The sequence below is a fragment of the Scyliorhinus torazame genome, chromosome 9 (genome assembly GCF_047496885.1).
Source record: "Scyliorhinus torazame isolate Kashiwa2021f chromosome 9, sScyTor2.1, whole genome shotgun sequence".
NCBI lineage: Eukaryota > Metazoa > Chordata > Chondrichthyes > Carcharhiniformes > Scyliorhinidae > Scyliorhinus > Scyliorhinus torazame.
Genome location: NC_092715.1, coordinates 27,442,682 through 27,464,045, shown reverse-complemented (window position 1 = coordinate 27,464,045; position 21,364 = coordinate 27,442,682). Strand labels below are relative to the sequence as shown.

Here is a 21,364-nt window from a genome sequence, read left to right as displayed (position 1 = left end):
GACATGTGGGAGGAAACCAGAGCACCTGGAGGAAACACACAGTCACGGGGAGAACATGCAGACTCCCCACAGACAGTGACCCAAGTGGGAATCGAACCTGTGACCCTGGCACTGTGAAGCAACAATGCTAACCACTGTGCTATCATGGAAATTGTAAAGTAAATTTAGAGCAGATAGCGGTAACAGTGATAAATGAGGGGCTGGTTTAGCACAGTGGGCTAAGACAGCTGGCTTGTAATGCAGAACAGGACCAGTAGCGCAGGTTTAATTCCTGTTCCAGCCTCCCTGAACAGGCGCCGGAATGTGGCGACTAGGGGCTTTTCAGAGTAACTCCATTGAAGCCTACTTGTGACAATAAGCGATTATTATTATTAAATGTTTGGAATAACCTCCCAAAGAGGTTATTTCCCTGGCTTGAGAGTCTCGAACACGGGGGGGGGGGGTGGGCACCTTTTTCTGAAAGTTCTTTTTTACGGGATGTGGGTGTCGCTGGCTCGGCTGGCATTTGTTGCCCATCCCTAATTGCCTCTTGAGAAGGTGGTGGTGAGCCGCCTTGTTGAACCGCTGCAGTCCATGTAGTGTAGGTACACCCAATGTGCTGTGAGTGAGGTTGACCCAATTGGACATTTGCCCACATTTAGCTTATATGCCTGAAGCAATTGGCATTTGTCTGGCATTGCAGCACAGATTTTCAATGTTGATTTTCTAAATGATATAACCCATGCCGAGTGGTGAGGCAGATATAAGGTGACTTTGAACTATTGCTATAAACTTTTGATCTGGTGGGGGGCGGGGTAGGTGGGGGGAGGACATACAGCAATACAACAACAACACGATGTTACACCAACAACTGAGGCCCCGCCCACAGGGTGCGCAGGCGTGGACTCTGGCCGCCGCGCCTGCGCACACCGCTCACTGGGCGGCCTGGCAACGGCGGCGGCTCCGGAGGATCGGGAGGCGGCTGAGCGAGAGGGTGAGTGAGAGGGTGAGGGGCTGGCTGAGGGTGAGGGGCTGGCTGAGGGGGAGGGGGAGTGAGGATGAGGGGCTGAGGGAGGGAGAGGGTGAGGGAGGGAGGGGACGCTGACCCTGGACAGGGTTTTATTTCCCGGCCGGGGGGTGATAGATCCTCACCCGAGAGAAGCGATCCCTCCCCGATCCCCCCTGCCCCATTCTCCCTGATCCCCCTCCCCTGCCCCCTCCCCCTGGCCTGATCCCCCTCCCCCTCTCCTGATCTCCCTTTCCCCCTGCCCTGATCCTCCTCTCCCCTGCCCCCCTCTCCCTGCCCTGATCCCCCTCCCCTGCCCCCCTCTCCCTGGCCTGATCCCCCCTCCCCTGCCCCCCTCTCCCTGCCCTGATCCCCCTCCCCTGCCCCCCTCCCCCTGGCCTGATCCCCCTCTCCTGATCTCCCTTTCCCCCTACCCTGATCCCCTCTCTCCCTACCTCCACTCCCCCTGCCCCCCTCCCCCTGGCCTGATCCCCTTCTCCCCCTGCCCTGATTCCGCTCTCCCCCTACGCTGATTCCCCCCTCCCCCTGGCCGGATCCCCCTCTCCCTGCCCTGATTACCCCTCCCCCTGGCCTGATCCCCCTCTCCCTGCCCTGATCCCCCTTCCCCCTGCCCTGATCCCCCTCTCCCCCTGCCCTGATCCCCCTCTCCCTGCCCTGATCCCCCTCCCCTGCCCCCCTCCCCCTGGCCTGATCCCCCTCTCCTGATCTCCCTTTCCCCCTACCCTGATCCCCTCTCTCCCTACCTCCACTCCCCCTGCCCCCCTCCCCCTGCCCTGATCCCCCTCTCCCCCTGCCCTGATTCCCCCTCTCCCCCTGCCCTGATTCCCCCTCCCCCTGCCCTGATTCCCGCTGCCCTGATTCCCTCTCCCCCTGCACTGATTCCCTCTTCCCCTGCCTTGGGCCCCCACTCCCCCTGCCTAGATCCCCCTCTCCCTGCCCTGATTCCCCCTCCCCCTGCCCTGATCCCCTTCTCCCCCTGCCCTGATTCCCTTTCCCACTGCTCTGATTCCCCTCTCCCCCTGCCCTAATTCTCCCCCCCGCCCTGATCCCCCTCTACCCCCATGCCCTGATCCCCTCTCCCCCAGCCCTGATTCCCCCTCCCCCTGCCCTGATTCCCTCTCCCCCTGCCCTGATGCCCCTCCCCTGATTTCCCCTCATCTTGCCCTGATCCCCTCTCCCCCAGCCCTGATTCCCCCTCCCCCTGCCCTGATTCCCTCTCCCCCTGCCCTGATGCCCCTCCCCTGATTCCCCCTCTCCTTGCCCTGATCCCCCTCCCCCTGCCCTGATCCCCCTTCCCCTGCCCTGATTCTCCTCTCCTCCTGCCCTGATTCCCCTCTCCCCCTGCCCTGATCCCCCTCTCCCCCTGCCCTGATCCCCCTCTCCCCTGATCCCCCGCTCCCCCCTGATGCCCCTCTCCCCAGCCCTGATCCCTCTCTCCCCGATCCCCCTCTCTTGATCCCCCTTTCCCCCTGTCCTGATTCCCTGCACCCCCTGCCCTGATCCCCCTCTCCCCCTGCCCCCCCTCCCCCTGCCTTGATCCCCCTCTCCCTGCCTTGATCCCCCTCTCCCCCTGCCCCCGTCCTGATTCCCCTCCCCCCCGCCCTGATCCCCCTCCCCCCCTGCCCTGATCCCCCTCTCCTCCTGCCCTGATCCCCCCTCCCCCTGCCCTGATCCCCCTCTCTCCCTGCCCAGATCCCCCACTCCCTCTGCCCTGATCACATTCTACCCGCCCCCTTTTCCCCTCCCCTACCCCACCCTAATATCTTGCCTCCTCCTCTCCGCCACACTCTCTCCTGCCCCCCCACCCTCAGCCCCTCCTGCCCCCCCACCCTCAGCCCCTCCTGCCCCCCCACCCTCAGCCCCTCCTGCCCCCCCACCCTCAGCCCCTCCTGCCCCCCCACCCTCCGCCCCTCCTGCCCCCCCACCCTCCGCCCCTCCTGCCCCCCCACCCTCCGCCCCTCCTGCCCCCCCACCCTCCGCCCCTCCTGCCCCCCCACCCTCCGCCCCTCCTGCCCCCCCACCCTCCGCCCCTCCTGCCCCCCCACCCTCCGCCCCTCCTGCCCCCCCACCCTCCACCCCTCCTGCCCCCCCACCCTCCGCCCCTCCTGCCCCCCCACCCTCCACCCCTCCTGCCCCCCCACCCTCCGCCCCTCCTGCCCCCCCACCCTCCGCCCCTCCTGCCCCCCCACCCTCCGCCCCTCCTGCCCCCCACCCCTCCTGCCCCCCCACCCTCCGCCCCTCCTGCCCCCCCACCCCTCCTGCCCCCCCACCCTCCGCCCCTCCTGCCCCCCACCCTCCGCCCCTCCTGCCCCCCACCCTCCGCCCCTCCTGCCCCCACCCTCCGCCCCTCCTGCCCCCACCCTCCGCCCCTCCTGCCCCCCCACCCTCCGCCCCTCCTGCCCCCCCACCCTCCGCCCCTCCTGCCCCCCCACCCTCCGCCCCTCCTGCCCCCCCGCCCTCCGCCCCTCCTGCCCCCCCGCCCTCCGCCCCTCCTGCCCCCCCGCCCTCCGCCCCTCCTGCCCCCCCGCCCTCCGCCCCTCCTGCCCCCCCGCCCTCCGCCCCTCCTGCCCCCCCGCCCTCCGCCCCTCCGCCCTCCTGCCCCCCGCCCTCCGCCCCTCCGCCCTCCTGCCCCCCCGCCCTCCGCCCCTCCTGCCCCCCCGCCCTCCGCCCCTCCGCCCTCCTGCCCCCCGCCCTCCGCCCCTCCGCCCTCCTGCCCCCCCGCCCTCCGCCCCTCCTCCCCCCCCGCCCTCCGCCCCTCCTCCCCCCCCGCCCCTCCGCCCCTCCTCCCCCCGCCCCTCCTCCCCCCCCGCCCTCCGCCCCTCCTGCCCCCCCGCCCTCCGCCCCTCCTGCCCCCCCGCCCTCCGCCCCTCCTGCCCCCCCGCCCTCCGCCCCTCCTGCCCCCCCGCCCTCCGCCCCTCCTGCCCCCCGCCCTCCGCCCCTCCTGCCCCCCCGCCCTCCGCCCCTCCTGCCCCCCCGCCCTCCGCTCCTCCTGCCCCCCCGCCCTCCGCCCCTCCTGCCCCCCCGCCCTCCGCCCCTCCTGCCCCCCCGCCCCTCCTGCCCCCCCGCCCTCCGCCCCTCCTGCCCCCCCGCCCTCCGCCCCTCCTGCCCCCCGCCCTCCGCCCCTCCTGCCCCCCGCCCTCCGCCCCTCCTGCCCCCCGCCCTCCGCCCCTCCTGCCCCCCGCTCTCCGCCCCTCCTGCCCCCCCGCCCTCCGCCCCTCCTGCCCCCCCGCCCTCCGCCCCTCCTGCCCCCCCGCCCTCCGCCCCTCCTGCCCCCCCACCCTCCGCCCCCCCCCACCCTCCGCCCCTCCTGCCCCCCCCACCCTCCGCCCCTCCTGCCCCCCCCACCCTCCGCCCCTCCTGCCCCCCCCACCTTCCGCCCCTCCTGCCCCCCCCACCTTCCGCCCCTCCTGCCCCCCCCACCCTCCGCCCCTCCTGCCCCCCCACCCTCCGCCCCTCCTGCCCCCCCACCCTCCGCCCCTCCTGCCCCCCCACCCTCCGCCCCTCCTGCCCCCCCCACCCTCCGCCCCTCCTGCCCCCCCCACCCTCCGCCCCTCCTGCCCCCCCACCCCCTCCTGCCCCCCCACCCCCTCCTGCCCCCCCACCCCCCCCCCCGTCCTGCCCCCCCCCCCCCCCCGTCCTGCCCCCCCCCCCCCCCCCCCGTCCTGCCCCCCCCCCCCCCCGTCCTGCCCCCCCCCCCCCCGTCCTGCCCCCCCCCCCCCCGTCCTGCCCCCCCCCCCCCCCCCGTCCTGCCCCCCCCCCCCCCCCCGTCCTGCCCCCCCCCCCCCCCCGTCCTGCCCCCCCCCCCCCCCCGTCCTGCCCCCCCCCCCCCCCCCGTCCTGCCCCCCCCCCCCGTCCTGCCCCCCCCCCCCCCCGTCCTGCCCCCCCCCCCCCCGTCCTGCCCCCCCCCGCCCCCCCCCCCTGCCCCCCCCCCCCCTGCCCCCCCCCCCCCCCCCCCTGCCCCCCCCCCCTGCCCCCCCCCCTGCCCCCCCCGTCCTGCCCCCCCCGTCCTGCCCGTCCTGCCCCCCCCGCCCTGCCCCCCCCGTCCCCACCCCTGCCCCCCCCGTCCCCACCCCTGCCCCCCCCGTCCTGCCCCCCCCGTCCTGCCCCCCCCCCCTCAGCCCGTCCTGTCCCCCCCCCCCCTCAGTCACCAATCCAGGAGCTGGGCGCGTTGTCTGCCTTTGGTAAACTGTTAGTTGGGGGTCAGTTAGTTGGCTCCGTGTGCTTGTTAAAATCCCGCTCTGCCCACCGTTTGTTATTGAGCGAGATACAACTCCCTGTGACAAAGGAGTTGGAATGGTTCACGGCCCATTCTGCCAGAGTCCCACCAGAGTGTCAGCTCCAGGGCTCAGCTGAAAGATTGACAGACCCAGGGAGGAAAAAGCAGAAGGAAACACAAGCGCGCTTTCCCCATGATTAGCAGGCACGTTAGTGTCGAGCTTTTAAATTATAGTTTTGTTCAGAATTTCCATGCCATGGGTGGTTTTAATCCGTGTGTTTTAAGAATATTCAGGATAAGATCTTTGCTCTTCCCATCTCCCTTAAAATGCAGTTCGCCAAACGACAGTCTAAAGTGTAACTAAATTCTGGGTCGTGGATGCCATGTAACCAACCACTTGCAAAACCCATATGGCTGTTCACCACACGCACCTCACTCAGCCCATGGAGAATGAATGGGGACCTGATTCAAATAGTCTCCCTCAGGAGATGCTCAGTGCACCAGCCACCTTGGGCTGTTCCACATTAAGATCACCAGAACAGCGGAGGGGAGTTGCTGGACTCTTTAGCCTGACGATCAGCCCGCACACTGGGGCTGTAATCCCTGCTCACAAGAGTTTTGAAACCGCATGAAAAATTCAGCTGCTGGAGCCAGCTCTGCGGGCGGGGGTGGGGTGGGTTATTTTCCCAGAAACTGGAGAGTTTGTGGAGGTTACCCTGGCGTCACTGCTGTGCTGTGCAGCGCTGCGGTCGAATAATAGCTTGACTGGACCTTTTTTGTGTGTTGGAAACGGTTGGTGGGTTGGGGTTGGATCGACTCTCTGGGAATGTTTGGAATACCCGTGGTATTAATCAGCCACACGCATTCCCATCGCCTCCCCTCGGGCAAATAGCTGCTGCTGCTGCACAGGCGAGTGTGTAGTTCGATCAGCTGATTCATGGAGTCTAGAGCTGGTCGAGGGGAGGGATCTGCCTCCTAGAACCATACTGCACAGATGAGGCCATTCGGCCCGTCATGCTTCTGCCTTCCCTCTCAAAGCTAAAGTTACGTTGCCCCCCCCCCCCCCCCCCCCATAACTGAGCAGTTTTATTTTTTGATACAGATCCTTTTAGTTTGGACAAAGACATGGAAATATTGAATTATGGCAAAATATTTAAACCATTTTGCTAGTGTGACTATATTATTGCTAGGTTTATTCAGATATAGATGTAGTAGATCTAAAAGAAAAATCAAATGATGCAGTAAATGGGGAGAGTAATCCTTATGACCGCTAATCACCTCCAAAGATGTGCAGGTTAGGTGGATTGGCCATACTAAATTGCCCTCTGTGTCCAAAAAGGTTAGATGGGGTTACTGGGTTACGGGGATAGGGTGGAGGTGTGGGGCTTAAGTGGGGTGCTCTTTCCAAGGGCCGGTGCAGACTCGATGGGCCGAATGGCCTCCTTCTGCACTGTAAATTCTATGTTCTATGTATGTTTTATTTGTCCTCAAATTTTTGCACCGGCATTTAATTTAATAATTTACACACGTTTGTTTGCTTTTGAAATAGTTATTTGAAGTTGAAGTGAAAGGCAATGGATGTGACGTGACCGAGCTTGGCTGGATATCAGGTTGCTCATCATTCAGCGGAGTCTTTGTTGCGATGAGGTTCCTTTGGAGACCTGCCACGGACTGAAGCTTCGGAGATAGAACAAGACAGAATGGATGAATCCATTTTGCTGGACCTGCTGGAGTGCCCTGTGTGCTTAGAGCGGCTGGATGCCACAGCCAAGGTGCTGCCATGCCAGCACACCTTCTGCCGGCGGTGCCTGCAGGGCATCTTGAACTCCAGGAGTGAGCTGCGCTGCCCAGAGTGCCGGACCTTGGTGGGCTGCGGTGTCGACGAGCTCCCCACCAACATCTTGCTGGTCCGATTACTTGACGGCATCAAACACCGGCCGAGGAGACCTGGCAGCAGCGGTGTCAACGGCAATAACAACGTCAATGGTACTGCCAGGGTGCAAGGCGACGGGACCATTACTACTACCAATTGTGGCACTGCATTGAGGGATCTTCAGAGCATTCACCGAGTGCAGGCACGTAGTCCCCCAGTCAGGGTAGGTTAACGGTTGGTCTTCACGTGCAATTAAACTGAAACATCTAGGAACAAAAGAGTTTGCATGTTGTAACTTTAACATTCCCTAGTCATTTTGGTATTAGAGAGTCACTTGTAAACATTTGCTTCTTGCGTTTTGCGACAGCTGCAGGTAACTGGACAAATGATTATTCAGACATACTTCTCCCAGAAATACTGCTGGTTCAAAGTGTTTGTTCAATTAATGATCCCTTTAACTTTAACAAATCTATATCTCTGACCCTTTTGCAAACATGCGTATCGAGTTTAGTTCCAGTTATGTGCGATTTTGAACGGTCAAACTTTGGGCAGGACGTCCCCATAGCCTTTTGCTGCATATTCTAGCTGCAGTAGGATTTTAAGCCAAGTAGTGCCCTATTTTATGCCGGTTAACTGGCACTGCACCTCCAATGCCCAGGGGAACATTCTGTCTGTGTTTCCATGGTGTCACATGCAGTCTTTCTCTTGCATAAACTTAAAAATCTAAAGTATTTTGAGAGCATGAGTGACAGTTTCATATTGTTTAAACACATGCATTCAATCGCGACCAGTTTATATTGCACCCAAAGGTTCAAGAAATGGACCCTGCACCCCCCTCTTCAGCACTTTATGAACTGTTTGCTGACGTTACACCTCCCTGCTGCCTTGTGCTGTGAGACTGTTTTGCTCTGCAGTCAGCTTGTGCCCCAGTTTATACTGTGACTCGACAGTCCGAGAAGTGGAAATCTCTCCTGCTGAAGTTTCAACTATCCCTCACAGAGTTGTTGTAGCCTTGTTCTAAATCGTAAATATGCCCTACCCCCCCACTGCCCACACAAGCTAATCAGTTTTATCAGTAAGCTGCTCATATTTTTCTGTTTATTTTGGACAGAGAAATGTCAATCACAATTCAATGTAATTTAAGTGAAACTATGGGCGCGATCGTCCCAAAAGTGAATAAAGACCCCGAGCGAACGCGTTTAGCTGCCTGTTTCCCAGCACTCCCAGTGCCGAGAAACACATGGCTATTCCAACGCGACTCGCTTTGACTAAGGGGCCTGAGCAGGGAATGCGCAGCCGAGGCCGCACATAGCCCCATTTTCTACAATGGGGAACTCCGCTCGCCGGAGCTCCCCGTTGTAGCTAGAGAAATGACGTCCCGATCTCCGAGACCACGAATAAAATCCCCGACCTCCAACCACCCAGCCCATACGTAACGTGGGAGGGTCCACCCCCCGCACCCCCACGGCAGGCAACCCCGGCCCGATCACACGTGCGCGAAAAATGCCAGCTTGGAACCTTGGCAGTGCTAACCTGACAGTGCCCCAGCCAAATGGCAGTGGCACCTTGGCAGTGCCAGGGTGCCCAAGTGACACCAATGCCAGGGCACCAACTTGCCCAAAGGGCATGCAGCTGGGGGTCTCCGATCCCCTTGGAGACCCCCACGTGTGCCATTCCATCTGGTCCCCGTTTGTGGGGACCAGTACCAAACGGTACTCGCCCGAGGTCCGCAGGCAAAGGGATTGAATCCCAAAACCTCAGGTACCTTGGGAATTGTAGGCTTACTGTCGCGCTCTTTATGTAGTTTGCTAAAACGTGAGCGGGATTCCCTTGCAACGTCTCGCGAGATTGCGTTGAATCTTACGAGGCGTTGTGAGCCGGGTAGACCCCGGGAGCGGGGTCTCCCGGCTTTCACCGGCCATGCTGTGCACGGCGAGCTGCTATTCCGGCACAGCATGGCCAGAGGATCGTGCCCTATGTACACCAAATGAACAAAATTGCAATTCATAAATTCAACAATGGTTGCTGGTCTAGCTGCTCTCCCCAGAAACTGTTAATATGTGTGGTCTTATGACACTAGCTGTCAGATGGTTAATAGACTGCTGAGTGCATTGGGAACTGTTCACTTAAGCTCGTGTAAAAATGCAAGGCAGCTTGCACCCGCCAATCTCCAGTGTGTTGAGACAATTTGTTAAAGATGTGAAGCACGTGATGTTTGAGTACTGCTGCAGTCCAATTGATGCCTATCACTGCTACAGTTCATATATGTTGGAAACATTTTTTTTTGAGTTGCAGAATTTAAGACGTGTAACCGTTATGTGTGATCTCGTCTCGGGAAAGTGACCCAGTCTCTCATGTTTTGACTATGTATGTGAGCCAAGGTTTGCAGTTTTTTAGTGCGATGCATCAATGATATTCAATTATTGCATCAGAACCTGCTTTAGAGCAGCTTCAAATCTCTCAATAAATGGCTCCACGCCTAATTTAATCTGAAAGAGCTACGGGTTTAGTACTCCTGACCTTGAGCTAAGTTTAGCATTAGCTTATTCCAGAAACACAGGACCACTCCATTCATTTTGAGTGGCCAAAATGACGAATTGAGAATTAAAGTTGTTTTGTTGTTTCCTGACATAGAATTGTGTGCAAACGGACTTTGAAAATTCCTTTGGCCCGAGCAATACCTGAGGTCTTTCTCTAACTCTGATGAAAATATTCCCTTGGCATCCAGAGGGTGTGGGAACAAAGCGTAACAGGTTTGTGCCAATGGCTGGAAAATGTTCCCTTTATCCTCTTGGGAATCAGCATGTATTGTGGAATCATTTTGCATCAATCGATACAAACAAGCCTAGATAATAACTGTGGATAATAATAGCATAGGAATGGTACTGGTGCAGTCATAATGGTGGTTTTCAACAATTCCTTTCAAACATTTCTGTTAAAAGAGCGGATGTGAATATTTGAAAGTGTCTGAGCAGTAGCAATAATTTCTAAACTGCAGTGACTTCTTAAGAGATATTGAGCATTCAGCAGTGTGCTATTATTGCAAGTAGTTTGCAGTGTCACCAGTGGAAGATTCAGCCATTGTCGTGTAAAGGACCTGGCATCTTAAGATGTCTGTTAAAAGCTTGTGGCTGCATTCTTCCTTTTTTTTTGACCACCAGGAATGTTTGGTGCGCTGGCCTCCTGATTGACAGCAATCCAGGGGCAAAAGTAAATTGTGGAGTGATTTCTGCTTGGAGATTACAGTTCCGTGTTTGAGTGCTGCCCCTTGGGAACTCGCTTCACAAGGTGTATGAGTGCTTTTACATTTCAAAAAGCCCAGCCGTAGGGAAACATGTGATTCTCGCCATCGGTAATAATACTTATTTTACTGTTTTAGCATCTGTTTTGACTGTTTTACCAACAACGGGGATGTGCTTCTGTCCAGCTAAGAGGATGCAATGGCGTACTAGTATTGTCACTGGACTACTGATCCAGAGACTAGGAACCCGGGTTCAAATCTCACCACGGCAGATGGTGAAATTTGAATTCAATGAAAATCTGGAATTAAATATCTAATGATGACCAGAAAAATCATTGTCAATTGTCGTAAAAACCCATCACTAATGTCCTTTGGGAAGGACAACTGTTAACCTACATGTGACTCCAGATGAGGTTGACTCTTAAATGCACTCTGAAATGGCTGTGCAAACCAGGGTAATTAAGGATGGGCAATAAATGCCCATGAACAAACTCCAGTGAACAAATAAAAAAAGGGTGGTGGATCTCCCAGGTTTGGAAGGTGCTGTCGAAGGAGCCTTGGTGAGTTCTGGCAGTGCATCATGTAGGTGATACGCACATCTGCCACTGGTGAAGGGAAGGGAGTGGGAATCGAACCTGGGACCCTGGCGCTGTGAAGCAATAGTGTTAACCACTGTGCTACCGTGCCACCAGTATAAATTGGAGCTTGGTGTGACACTTAAAGATTCCTTCTTAGGTTCCGCAATTTGTTATTGCAAACCTGTTGGGATTCTCCCTTTGGAAAAATGGGAGACCGGGTGGAAATGGTCATTCACGCCAGGTAGTTCTGTCTGGAAATGTCAGCTAGGGCTTCAACGGTCTGCTGGGTGCCTCAGCCTGTCGAAATGGCCCGCTGATGATTTAAAATGCCCCGTGGTAGCCTGGCTTCAAAGAGGAAGGTCAGGTAATGAATTGAAAGGCAGTCGTGTCAGTTCAACCTTAAACCAAAATCTCTGCCCTCGGGTCTTGGACCATTTTCTTACCCGTTTGTTAAAAAATTTAAAAACTGACAGACAAGACATACTTTTGAGGCCATTATTATCAACTTGCGCAGGTGTGTTTACTGCTTGGGCACGTCCTGAATTTATGGAATTAAAAAAGGACATTTCTAGATATGGAGTTCTCAGTTTTGTTACTATAGTTACCAAACACGAAGTGTTTGTGAGATGCCTGCACACCAATTTAATTATTTCAGGATCAATGCAACACATCTCCAGAAAATATTCCCATTTTACACATCTATGCGGCAACAATTTGTCTTTATATAACACCTTTTAATGTAGCAAAAAGTCCCCAAATACCTCACAGGAACAGTTATCAGGCACAATTTGACCCCAAAGACATGTGGCATTAGGACAGGATACCAAAAGCTTATCTTAAAGGAGAAGAGAGACGAAAGAGGTGGAGAAATTTAGGTGAAAATCCCAGTGCATGGGGTCTGGTCAGCTGATGGCACACCCGCCAGTTGTGGAGCGATAAGCATGGGGATGCACAAGGACTGTTTTTATTTTCTATTCATTCCTGGGATGCGGGCGTTGCTGGCAGGGTCAGCATTGATTTCCCTGGAAAGGGCAGTTAAAAATCAACCACATAGCTGTGGGTCTGAAGTCACATGTAGGCCAGGCCAGGTAAGGACGGCAGATTTTCGTCCCTACAGGGCATTAGTGAACCAGATGAGATTTTACAACAATCAACAATAGTTTAAAGTCCAGATTATTATTGGATTCAAATTTCACCAGCTGCCGTGGTGGGATTCAAACCTGGGTCCCCAGATCTGTACTCTAGGTCTCTGAACTACCCGTCTAGTGACAATACACCTCCTCCACTGCCTCCCAAGTATTGGAGGTTAAGTCAAGGAGGGTTTAAGCCATGGATGGATTTGACAACAGGGACAAGGATATTAAGATGGAGGCTTTGAGACTTGGGAGCCAACATACAACAGTGTGCTTGGGTGATAGGTTAATGGGACGTGGCATGATTTAGGGCATGAGCAGCAGAGGTTTGGATGAGTTCATGTTTAGAGGGTAAATGGTGGGGTGCTGGGCAGGAGAGCATTGGAATAGTCAAGTTTAGAATTAGAAAGGTTTCAGTAGCAGATGAGCTGAGGTAGGGTGAGGCATGGGTGATATTGTGGAGGTGGATATAGATTGTCTTGGCGATGAATCGTAAATGTCTTTCAATTTACTTCAGTTATCTATGTTTATTTAATGTACATGACCTCTTTCAATTGGAAAAGAATTGGAAGTGTATTTCTGTACATAACGTTGTTCCCTCACGGGGGCGGTGCAGGTGACAGTGGCATCATAGTGGAGGCTCGTCCTTGTCTTCAGCTGCTTTCCAGTGTGCGTGACCACGCAGTGACTGAGGAACCTGCTTCCGTTCCACCCCCCACCCCACCATGAGATCCTAGGAGAGAATAATTAAAATACTGTATTTCTTCAGTTATCGATTAGCAAGGTCGGGAATTGAAGCCCTCGGGGCCACACAGAGAAATCCATTCATTCAGAGAGACCATCAAACTGGGGGTAACATCGAAGACACCAAGTTCATTAGGTTGAATAGCTTTCTCTTCAAAAAAAGTGGCAGTCAAGCATCCCCTGATGATCTGGCTGGCTGAGCATTGCTGACTTTGAAACTGCAGTCCACATATCTGGCTGCAGTGTACGGCTTCAAATTGCCAGATGGAAGAGGTATTTGAAGCCACTCAAATGCTTTTCAGGTAACAAACCTGTCTGCATGCACTGTACAAGAAGGTTTGTGAGACAAAACCATTCAGGAAAGCGTTGAGCTACTTCAAGCAGTCACGAGGCAGTTGTGTAAATAAATTTACTACCAAGGGCACTGATTTCTGTTGATGTGCAAGGCACAGTCCATGGCTCTTTACTGCATTATCAATGGAACGGGAATTCTTGAATCATGTAAATAATCTCCTTACTGGAGGAATATGTTGTACCTCTTTGAAGAACCAGAGCATAGCTCGTCAAGGTTGTTTCTTTTGAAATAAATGGAAATCAATACCACTGAATTTTAGTTGCTAGGATGTTTTGTTTTGATTTTGCATCTGAGAGGCAAGTTTCTGAAGCTGGAACTCCTACTTTTTAAACACAACCAGAGAGTGTGCCATTTCCTCCACTAGCTCAGATTTCTGGGGAAAAAAACTTCACTGAGCAGAGCAAATAATGGGGGAACTAACCTGAAGCTTGGGAGAAGTAGCATGAACAGTGCATTGTAACAAAAGCTGCCGCAATAACAGAGTTGTCAATCTAGCACTCCTCCTGAACACTGGCAGCTTGCATATTGGCGGTGACTTTTAGTTTAAAAAAATCTATCATAAAAATAGATTAAATGGAATAAACGTTTTACCCTGTGGGTGTCGGTAACTGTTAGGCTGTCATGAGGCTACCAGTCAATATTACTTATCCTGCTCTGAGGGAAATAGTGATTGAATTGATTACTGTATGTAATGTGAAGCAGTGAGTGTTCTTCTCGGAGGACAAGTTTATCTCCTATTCTTGAGCACTTCTTTCTAACTATGTGGATAATGGCAGCACTTAAAAATAAAATAATGTTTCAGGGCTCCATGTTAACGGATGTCCATTTGCCTAAACCAACTTTTGTTTATTTTGTGTGCCCCCCCCCCCCCCTGGCCTTGTGGCCTCTCATCATATGTGCTGCAACACTGCATCCTTGGTTCCTCCTATTTGTAATCTATTCAGTTGCAATTTAGGCTTCTGATAGTTCCATTAATAATAATCTTTATTATTGTCACAAGTAGGCTTACATTAATACTGCAATGAAGTTACTGTAAAAAGCCCCTAGTCACCACACTCCGGCGCCTGTTTGGGTACACTGAGGGAGAATTCAGAATGTCCAATTCACCTAACAGCACGTCTTTCGGGACATGTGGGAGGAAACCGGAGCACCCGGAGGAAATCCACGCAGAAACGGAGAGAACGTGCAGACTCCGCACAGACAGTGACCCAAGCCGGGCATCGCACCTGGGACCCTGGCGCTCTGAAGCAACAGTGCTAACCATTAACATGGTAAAATGTCTCAAAAGGCTTCACAAGTGCATTAGCAAAGAAGATTTGACATTGAGCCACACAAGAAGAGCTTGATTAAAAATGTAGGTTCTAAGGAGTGTCTTAAAGGAGGAGAGAGGCAGAGTGAATTCCAGAGCTTGGTGACTGCCAGCATTGTAGCGATTAATTTGGGCACACGCCAGGAGTTGGAGGGATGCAGAAATCTTGGAGCTCTGCAGGGCTGGGATTGTGACTTGAGATATGGAAAGGCAGGGCCTTGACGGATTTGGAAATGAGGATGAGTATTTCAGTCCCGAAAGATGTGCTTGTTAGGTGAATTGGACATTCTGAATTCTCCCTCAACAGGCGCTAGAGTGGCGACTAGGGGATTTTCACAGTAACCACATTGCAGTGTTAAAGTAAGCCAACTTGTGACAATAATAAAGATTATTATTTTTGCTGAACTGGGAACCATTGTAATTCAATAAGTGTGCAAACCCATGGCAACATCATTCATACCACTTGATCAGTGCCTGATAAGTGGCAACTCATTGAAACACTTAGTTCCTGTAAAGATGACCTACTCACTCAATAAGAAGACCCTGTGGCCCAGCGTGCCTGTACCGGCTCTTATGAGTATCAATAACCCGGTCAGCTTTTTTGCTCAACGCTAATTGCCTTTGAGAAGTTGATGGTGAGTTGTCGTCTTGAACTGCTGCAGTCCATGTGGTGTAAGTACACCCACAGTGCTGTTAGGAAGGGAGTTCCAGGATTTTGACCCAGTGACAGTGAAGGAACGGCGATATATTTTCAAGTCGGGATGGTGAATGACTTGGAGGGAAACGTGCAGCTGGTGGTGTTCCCATGTGCCTGCTGCCCTTTTAGGTGGTAGAAGTCGTGGGTTTGGAAGATGCTGTCTCAGTGAGTTGCTGTACTGCATCTTGTAGATGGTATACGCTGAAGCTACTGTGCGTCGATGGTGGAGCAATTGGATGTTTAAAGTGGTGGATGGGGTGCCAGTCAAATGGGCTGCTTTGCCCTCAGTGGTGTTGAGCTTCTTGAGATCCATCACACTCCTGACTTGTGCCTTGTAGCTGGTGGGCAGGTTTTAAGGAGTCAGGAGGTGATTTACCTGCTGCAGAATTCTCAGAGCCTTACCTGCTCTCTTGTAGCTGCAGTATTTATAATGCTGGACCAGTTCAATTTCTTGTCAATGGTAACCCCCCAGGATTAAAAAAAATATATTTTGTTCAGAAAAAATGTTCAATTATAACTAATACAGAATATCTCCCCTTTGAGGGGGAGAGCAGACTGGTGGTGATTTAGCCCAAGAGTCAGCTCACCTCAGGCGAGCGGCAAGGTTGAGAAGGCATGAATAACCTTAGCGGTACGGGAATTGAACCCGCGCTGCTGGCCTTATTCCGTATAATGCCGCAGAGGAGGCTAACGATAATCGTAAGAATAATTTATTTACAAGTATTTACAGTGGTCTGCATAATAATCTCCCAGTGCAATCCTAGCTGGGAGTACTGATCTCACCTGGCCCTGATCTGGGCCTATTTTTAACCTTTGCTCATAACGAGCCCCAGGTGCTAGGCCTCCACCCTCTGCCTGGGGAACTCGTACTCCACGAGTTCCAGGGAGAGGTCAATGATGGCTTTCCCATCGTTGGAGTTATGACACTCTGCGTCACAAACCAGCTGTCCATACCAAGTGCTTCGTGGTCAGCCCGAGAGAGAAATGAGCTCATCTGGCCTGACACATGTCCCAGCCATCTTATTGGAAATAGTCATTGACCATAATACAAGTAGATCAAGCCTGCAGTATACCAGAAAGCTGCTGCTGGTCCAGTTTGACTGGTTTGAGATCATATTTGGATGGGAGTGGCCAGATGTTTTCAGGGGCCTGCTCCCATTTCTAAACTTCCATCTGGATATGTAACCCGTTTACTGGCAAATATGCATTATTATGGGATAGGGACCTGGTGAGATGAACTTGCTATTACTGCAAAACACTGGGAAAGAAGTCTTCAGTAAGTTGTACTTTACTAAAGGGAGTAGTTGTGCGTGAATGTAATACAAAGAGCGAGGACAGTGAAGAGAATAGATTTTGAAGTAAGGTTTCACAGGATCTGACTTGTTCAAACTTCCCTGCTGCACCCCCGTCACTTCCACACATACTTGTACAACTCCATAAAATATAAAAGGTTAATTGTGTCAGAAACTGGGATGAGCCATTTAAAACAAATCCAGGTGGATTTAGGCTTTACACTAGTTCAACATTACTTAAAACTATTTGGATAGAAGCTGGTTTCGACTTCAAATCTCAAGTACCCTATAAATACTACGAATGAATATGTTGTCATTAACGAGAGGCAGAAACAGAGAATCATTCAAGGCTTTTTTTCTTGCTGGCGCTTTAGAACTTCCTGCAGTGATTAAACACCTAAAAGCAGCTGGTGTCACAGCAGTAAACTACGGACAAATTGCCTGCTTAATCTGTGGTTTAAATGGAATGCCATTTGTTTCTATGCATGGCTGATTCAGTTACCTTCCATTCTGGGCTGATTTCAGTGGTGGTCCATTTGGTATAAAAGTGACAAAACTCACTTTAGCAACAGTAACAACTGTTGTTTATATAACACCTTTCATGTAAGGCATCCCAGCTGCCCAACGGCAAGCAGTCAGACCAAGTTTGATAACAAGTCACAGAAGGGCATATTGAATGGGGTGACGAATACCTTTTGTCAAAGAGGTGAGCTTTAAGCTGAAGGAATGACTGGCAGTGGCGGGGCAAAGGAAGTGTCTTTTCTACATCAAATGTTGTCAACTAATGCTTCTGTGAAGCACCCTTGAAAAGCGTTATGATGTTGAAGGCACTTTGTACCAGCAAGTTAAAGACTGGTTAGTGATGGCTGATAAACTACCAATTCTGCATTAACAACTGGTACTGGTATTTATGGTTTGGGCCAGTAAAGCTGTATCGATAGGCCTACATAGAAGTCAATTTTAATTGACAAGAGCCAGCCGTTTAAAATGATGGTTCCGTTCATTCAGTACTTGTCCATGAAATCAAATATTAAATTAGGATGACAACACCAGATGACCCTACCAATACAACAAGCCAGATTATTTAGTGGGCAGTACCGTAGTGTAGTGGTTAGCACAGTTGCTTCACAGCTCCAGGGTCCCAGGTTCGATTCTTGGCTTGGGTCACTGTCTGTGCGGAGTCTGCACATCCTCCCCGTGTCTGCGTGGGTTTCCTCCGGTTGCTCCGGTTTCCTCCCACAGTCCAAAGATGTGCAGGTTAGGTGGATTGCTAAATTGCCCTTAGTGTCCAAAGAAAGAGTAGGTGGGGTTACTGGGTTATGGGGATAGGGTGGAGGCGTGGGCTTAAGTAGGGTGTTCTTTCCAAGAGCCGGTGCAGACTCGTTGGGCCAAATGGCCTCCTTCTGCACTGTAAATTCTATGAAATTCTATATTTACTCCTAACAGTCAGGATTCTGATAGAACAATCCAAATCTCTTACCATTTAAACATGGCACAGTTTAAGATACGGACTGTAATAAACCACCTTCCTTTACTTTGAGGCAGTACCTGGCGGCACAGTGGTTAGCACTGCTGCCTCACAGCTCCAGGGTCCCGGGTTCAATTCCAACCTCGGGTGACTGTCTGTGTGGAGTTTGCACTTTCTCCTCGTGTCTGCGTGGGTTTCCTCTGGGTGCTCTGTTTCCTCCCACAGTCCAAAGATGTGCAAGTTAGGTAGATTGGCCATGCTAAATTGCCCCATAGTCTCCAAAAGGTTAGGTGGGGTTACGGGGATAGGGTGGAGCCGTGGGCTCTTTCCGAGGGTGGGTTCAGATTCGAAAGGCCGAATGACCTCCTTCTGCGCTGTAAAAGTTTGTGTACTGCAACATTTGCACGCAAACTTTGGCCAGTTATCTCCCTGCTGTAATTTGAGGGTTTTAACATTCCACAGGTGTCGAAAATGCTGTTTGGACTTCTTTCAGAAATCCATATTTATCCATTATATCTTTAATTCCTCCCCCACTCTTAAACTTAAATTATTTCAAGCTTCGTAAAATATGATCAAACATAAATCCATTGCAATGTTTACAAACTCTGTTAGATCACTCTAGTTTTGACGGACTTGTAATGAGAATTAAGTGAATTGGACCATCGCCGTATTTATTGTGTTTTGTTCCAACACTTCAACATATCAAGTGGAACAGTTTGTACAAAAAGAGAACTCTGTTGTTTTTGGCAATTATGCTATTCATTTGAGATTTAGAACGGTGTTTAATTAGCTGTCAGAACCTGAGGTGGGTGGTTAGCTTTAGATTCATCCCGAAGACCTGAAAATAGCTGTTCGATTTTTGTTTTCTTTAAACTGTGGCTTTAGATCACCGCTTTTTTTTCACTCAGGCTTAGTGTGGATGAGGGTAGTCTGCAAAGTTCAGGTAGGTTTGAGGCGTGAGTGCTTGATTTCCTCAGCAAAGATATTTGGAAGCAACAACCCATTCTAGCGGTTTCTGTTTAAGAGCATGAAAGGGAATAGGACATCAGTGATCGTGTATTTACACCGCAACCACATAATGATGTTTGAAAGAAATGTTGGCAGCGAGCAGCAGCAATTGATATTAGCACCTGCACTTAAAAGATGGTTGGTTTTCAACTATATAGACCCTGCAACGTGCATGGTTTGATATCAAGTCTCTGCAACAGAAAGCAAGATTTGAAGGAGGACAGAGAGCTAGTGCGTGTGTCTTCAAAGCCCAACCCTTCTTGCATGATTGATAGCAACAGGGTTGGATAGCTAACCATGGTAGGATGCCAACCACTGTAGCCCAGCCTCAGTAAGTGGTTTAAAAGAAAAAGTAATCCACATCAACAAATCTCCCTTCTAAAATTCCTGCGTCTCTTTCCTTTCAGATGCTCCTTAAATTCTATATGTTTGACAAATCTTTTAGTAACCTACCCTAGTACCTCCTCCCATTGGCTGGGTATCGCAATTCGATGATAATAGCTCTGGTGAAATGCCTTGGGAGGTGTTAATGGTGCTGTATAAATAATTTTAATAATCTTTATTGTCACAAGTAGGCTTACATTAACACTGCAATGAAGTTCCTGTGAAAAGCCCCAGCCGCCACATTCCGGCGCCTGTTCGGGTACAGGGAAGGAGAATTCAGAATGTCTAAATTACTGAACAGCATGTCTTTCGGGGCTTGTGGGAGGAAACCGGAGGACCCAGAGGAAACCCATGCAGACACTGGGAGAACGTGCAGATTCCGCACAGACAGTGACCCAAGACGGGAATCGAGCCGGGGACCCTGACTATGTGAAGCCTTAGTGCTAACCACTATGCTACCGTGCTGCCCGTGCTGCAAGTTGTTGTCAATTCATTGAATTAATGGTTGGCTGTCTGTATCAAGACTCACTAATTTTGGGAGAATAGCCTGCTGCACACACAAGAGTCCAAAGTGGGTATAGCAGACAGGAAAATGACTGAAGCTCCCCTAGATAACTAGAGAACTGCAAATAATTGGGTTTGCTTGATGAAGATTGGCTAGGTTGGTGGCCACTGTATTCAACCCCTAGGCAGTCTGTGGGCTGCCTCAAAGGAGATCCGCTACAGTACAAAATTCACAAGATAGTTGACACTGTTCTGGTCTCTGCTTGATTGTGTACCTTGTAGGAGATTGTTTTTTCATGGGATAGCAAAGCCAGCATTTGGACCCATCCCTAATCTCCCTTAAACTGAATGCAGTTAAGAGACAACAACATGAGAATCATAGAATCCCTACAGTGCAGAAGGAGGCCATTTGGCCCATCGAATCTGCACCGGTCTCCTGAAAGAGAACTCTCACCTAGGCCCCACTCCCCTGCCCTATCCCCATCCCGATAACCCCACCTAACCTGCACATCCTTGGACAATAAAGGGCAATTTACCATGGCCAATCCACCTAACCTGCACATCCTTGGATAATAAGGGGCAATTTATCATGGCCAATCCACCTAACCTGCACATCCTTGGTCTGTGGGAGGAAACCGGAGTACCCGGAGGAAACCCACACAAATGCGGGGAGAACATATAGACTCCAACAGACAATCCTGATCCCGGTAACCCCATCTAACCTGGACATCTTTGGACACTAAGGGGCAATTTAGCATGGCCAATCGACCGAACCTGCACATCTTTGGAATGTGGGAGGAAACCCGAGCACCCGGAGGAAACCCACGCAGTCACGGGGAGAACATTCAAACTCCAATAGACAAGGCTGGAATTGAACCCGGGTCCTTAGCATTGTGTCTGTATGTGTCTTTCTGATCATTTGGATGTGTGCCTCACTCTCTCCCGCAGTTTGTGTGTGTGTCTTTCTTTCTCTGTATTTATGTGTCTATCTCTGTGTGCGTGTGTGTGTGTGATTCTCTATATGTCTGTGTTTCTGTTTGTGTTCGTGTATCACCCTCTCTGTCTGTTCGTGTGCCACTCTCTCTCTCTGTCCATGTGTCGCTCTCTCTCTGTCTGTCCGTGTCGCTCTCTCTCTGTCCGAGCGTCACTCTCTCTCTCTGTCCATGGGCCGCTTTCTGATTCTCTGCATCCGTGTCTGTGTGTGTCTATCTGTGTGTCTGTGTGTGTGTGTCTGTGTGTGTGTGTCTCTGTGTGTGTGTGTGTCTGTGTGTGTGTGTGTGTCTCTGTGTGTGTGTGTCTCTGTGTGTGTGTGTCTCTGTGTGTGTGTGTCTCTGTGCATGTCTCTCTGTGCGTGTCTCTCTGTGTCTCTATCTCTGTGTCTCTATCTCTGTGTCTGTCTCTCTGTGTCTGTATGTGTGTGTCTCTCTTTCCTCCGTGTGCGTATCTCTCTCTGCGTCCGCGTGTGTGTGTGTCCGTCTCTCTCTTTCCCTGTCTGTCTCCCTGTGTGTGTCCGTGTGTGTGTCTCTGTCTGTGTGTGTGTGTCTCTCTGTGTCCTT

The 21,364-nt window shown here is 52.4% G+C and overlaps 1 protein-coding gene across 3 annotated transcripts in view; it reads left to right on the top strand.

Moving 5' to 3' along the window:
- The first annotated feature begins 860 nt into the window (after positions 1–860).
- The window catches only part of sh3rf1 (SH3 domain containing ring finger 1), a 239,833-nt gene continuing 219,329 nt past the window's right edge, over positions 861–21,364 (top strand). For 2 of the 3 annotated variants that reach the window (XM_072515737.1, XM_072515734.1), the window contains exons 1-2: positions 861–973; positions 6,772–7,318. In XM_072515737.1, coding sequence (XP_072371838.1) covers positions 6,923–7,318 — 396 coding nt within the window. In that variant the 5' untranslated portion in view covers positions 861–973; positions 6,772–6,922. The remainder of the gene's footprint in view (positions 974–6,771; positions 7,319–21,364) is intronic. The other variant, XM_072515735.1, reaches the window with a different exon arrangement.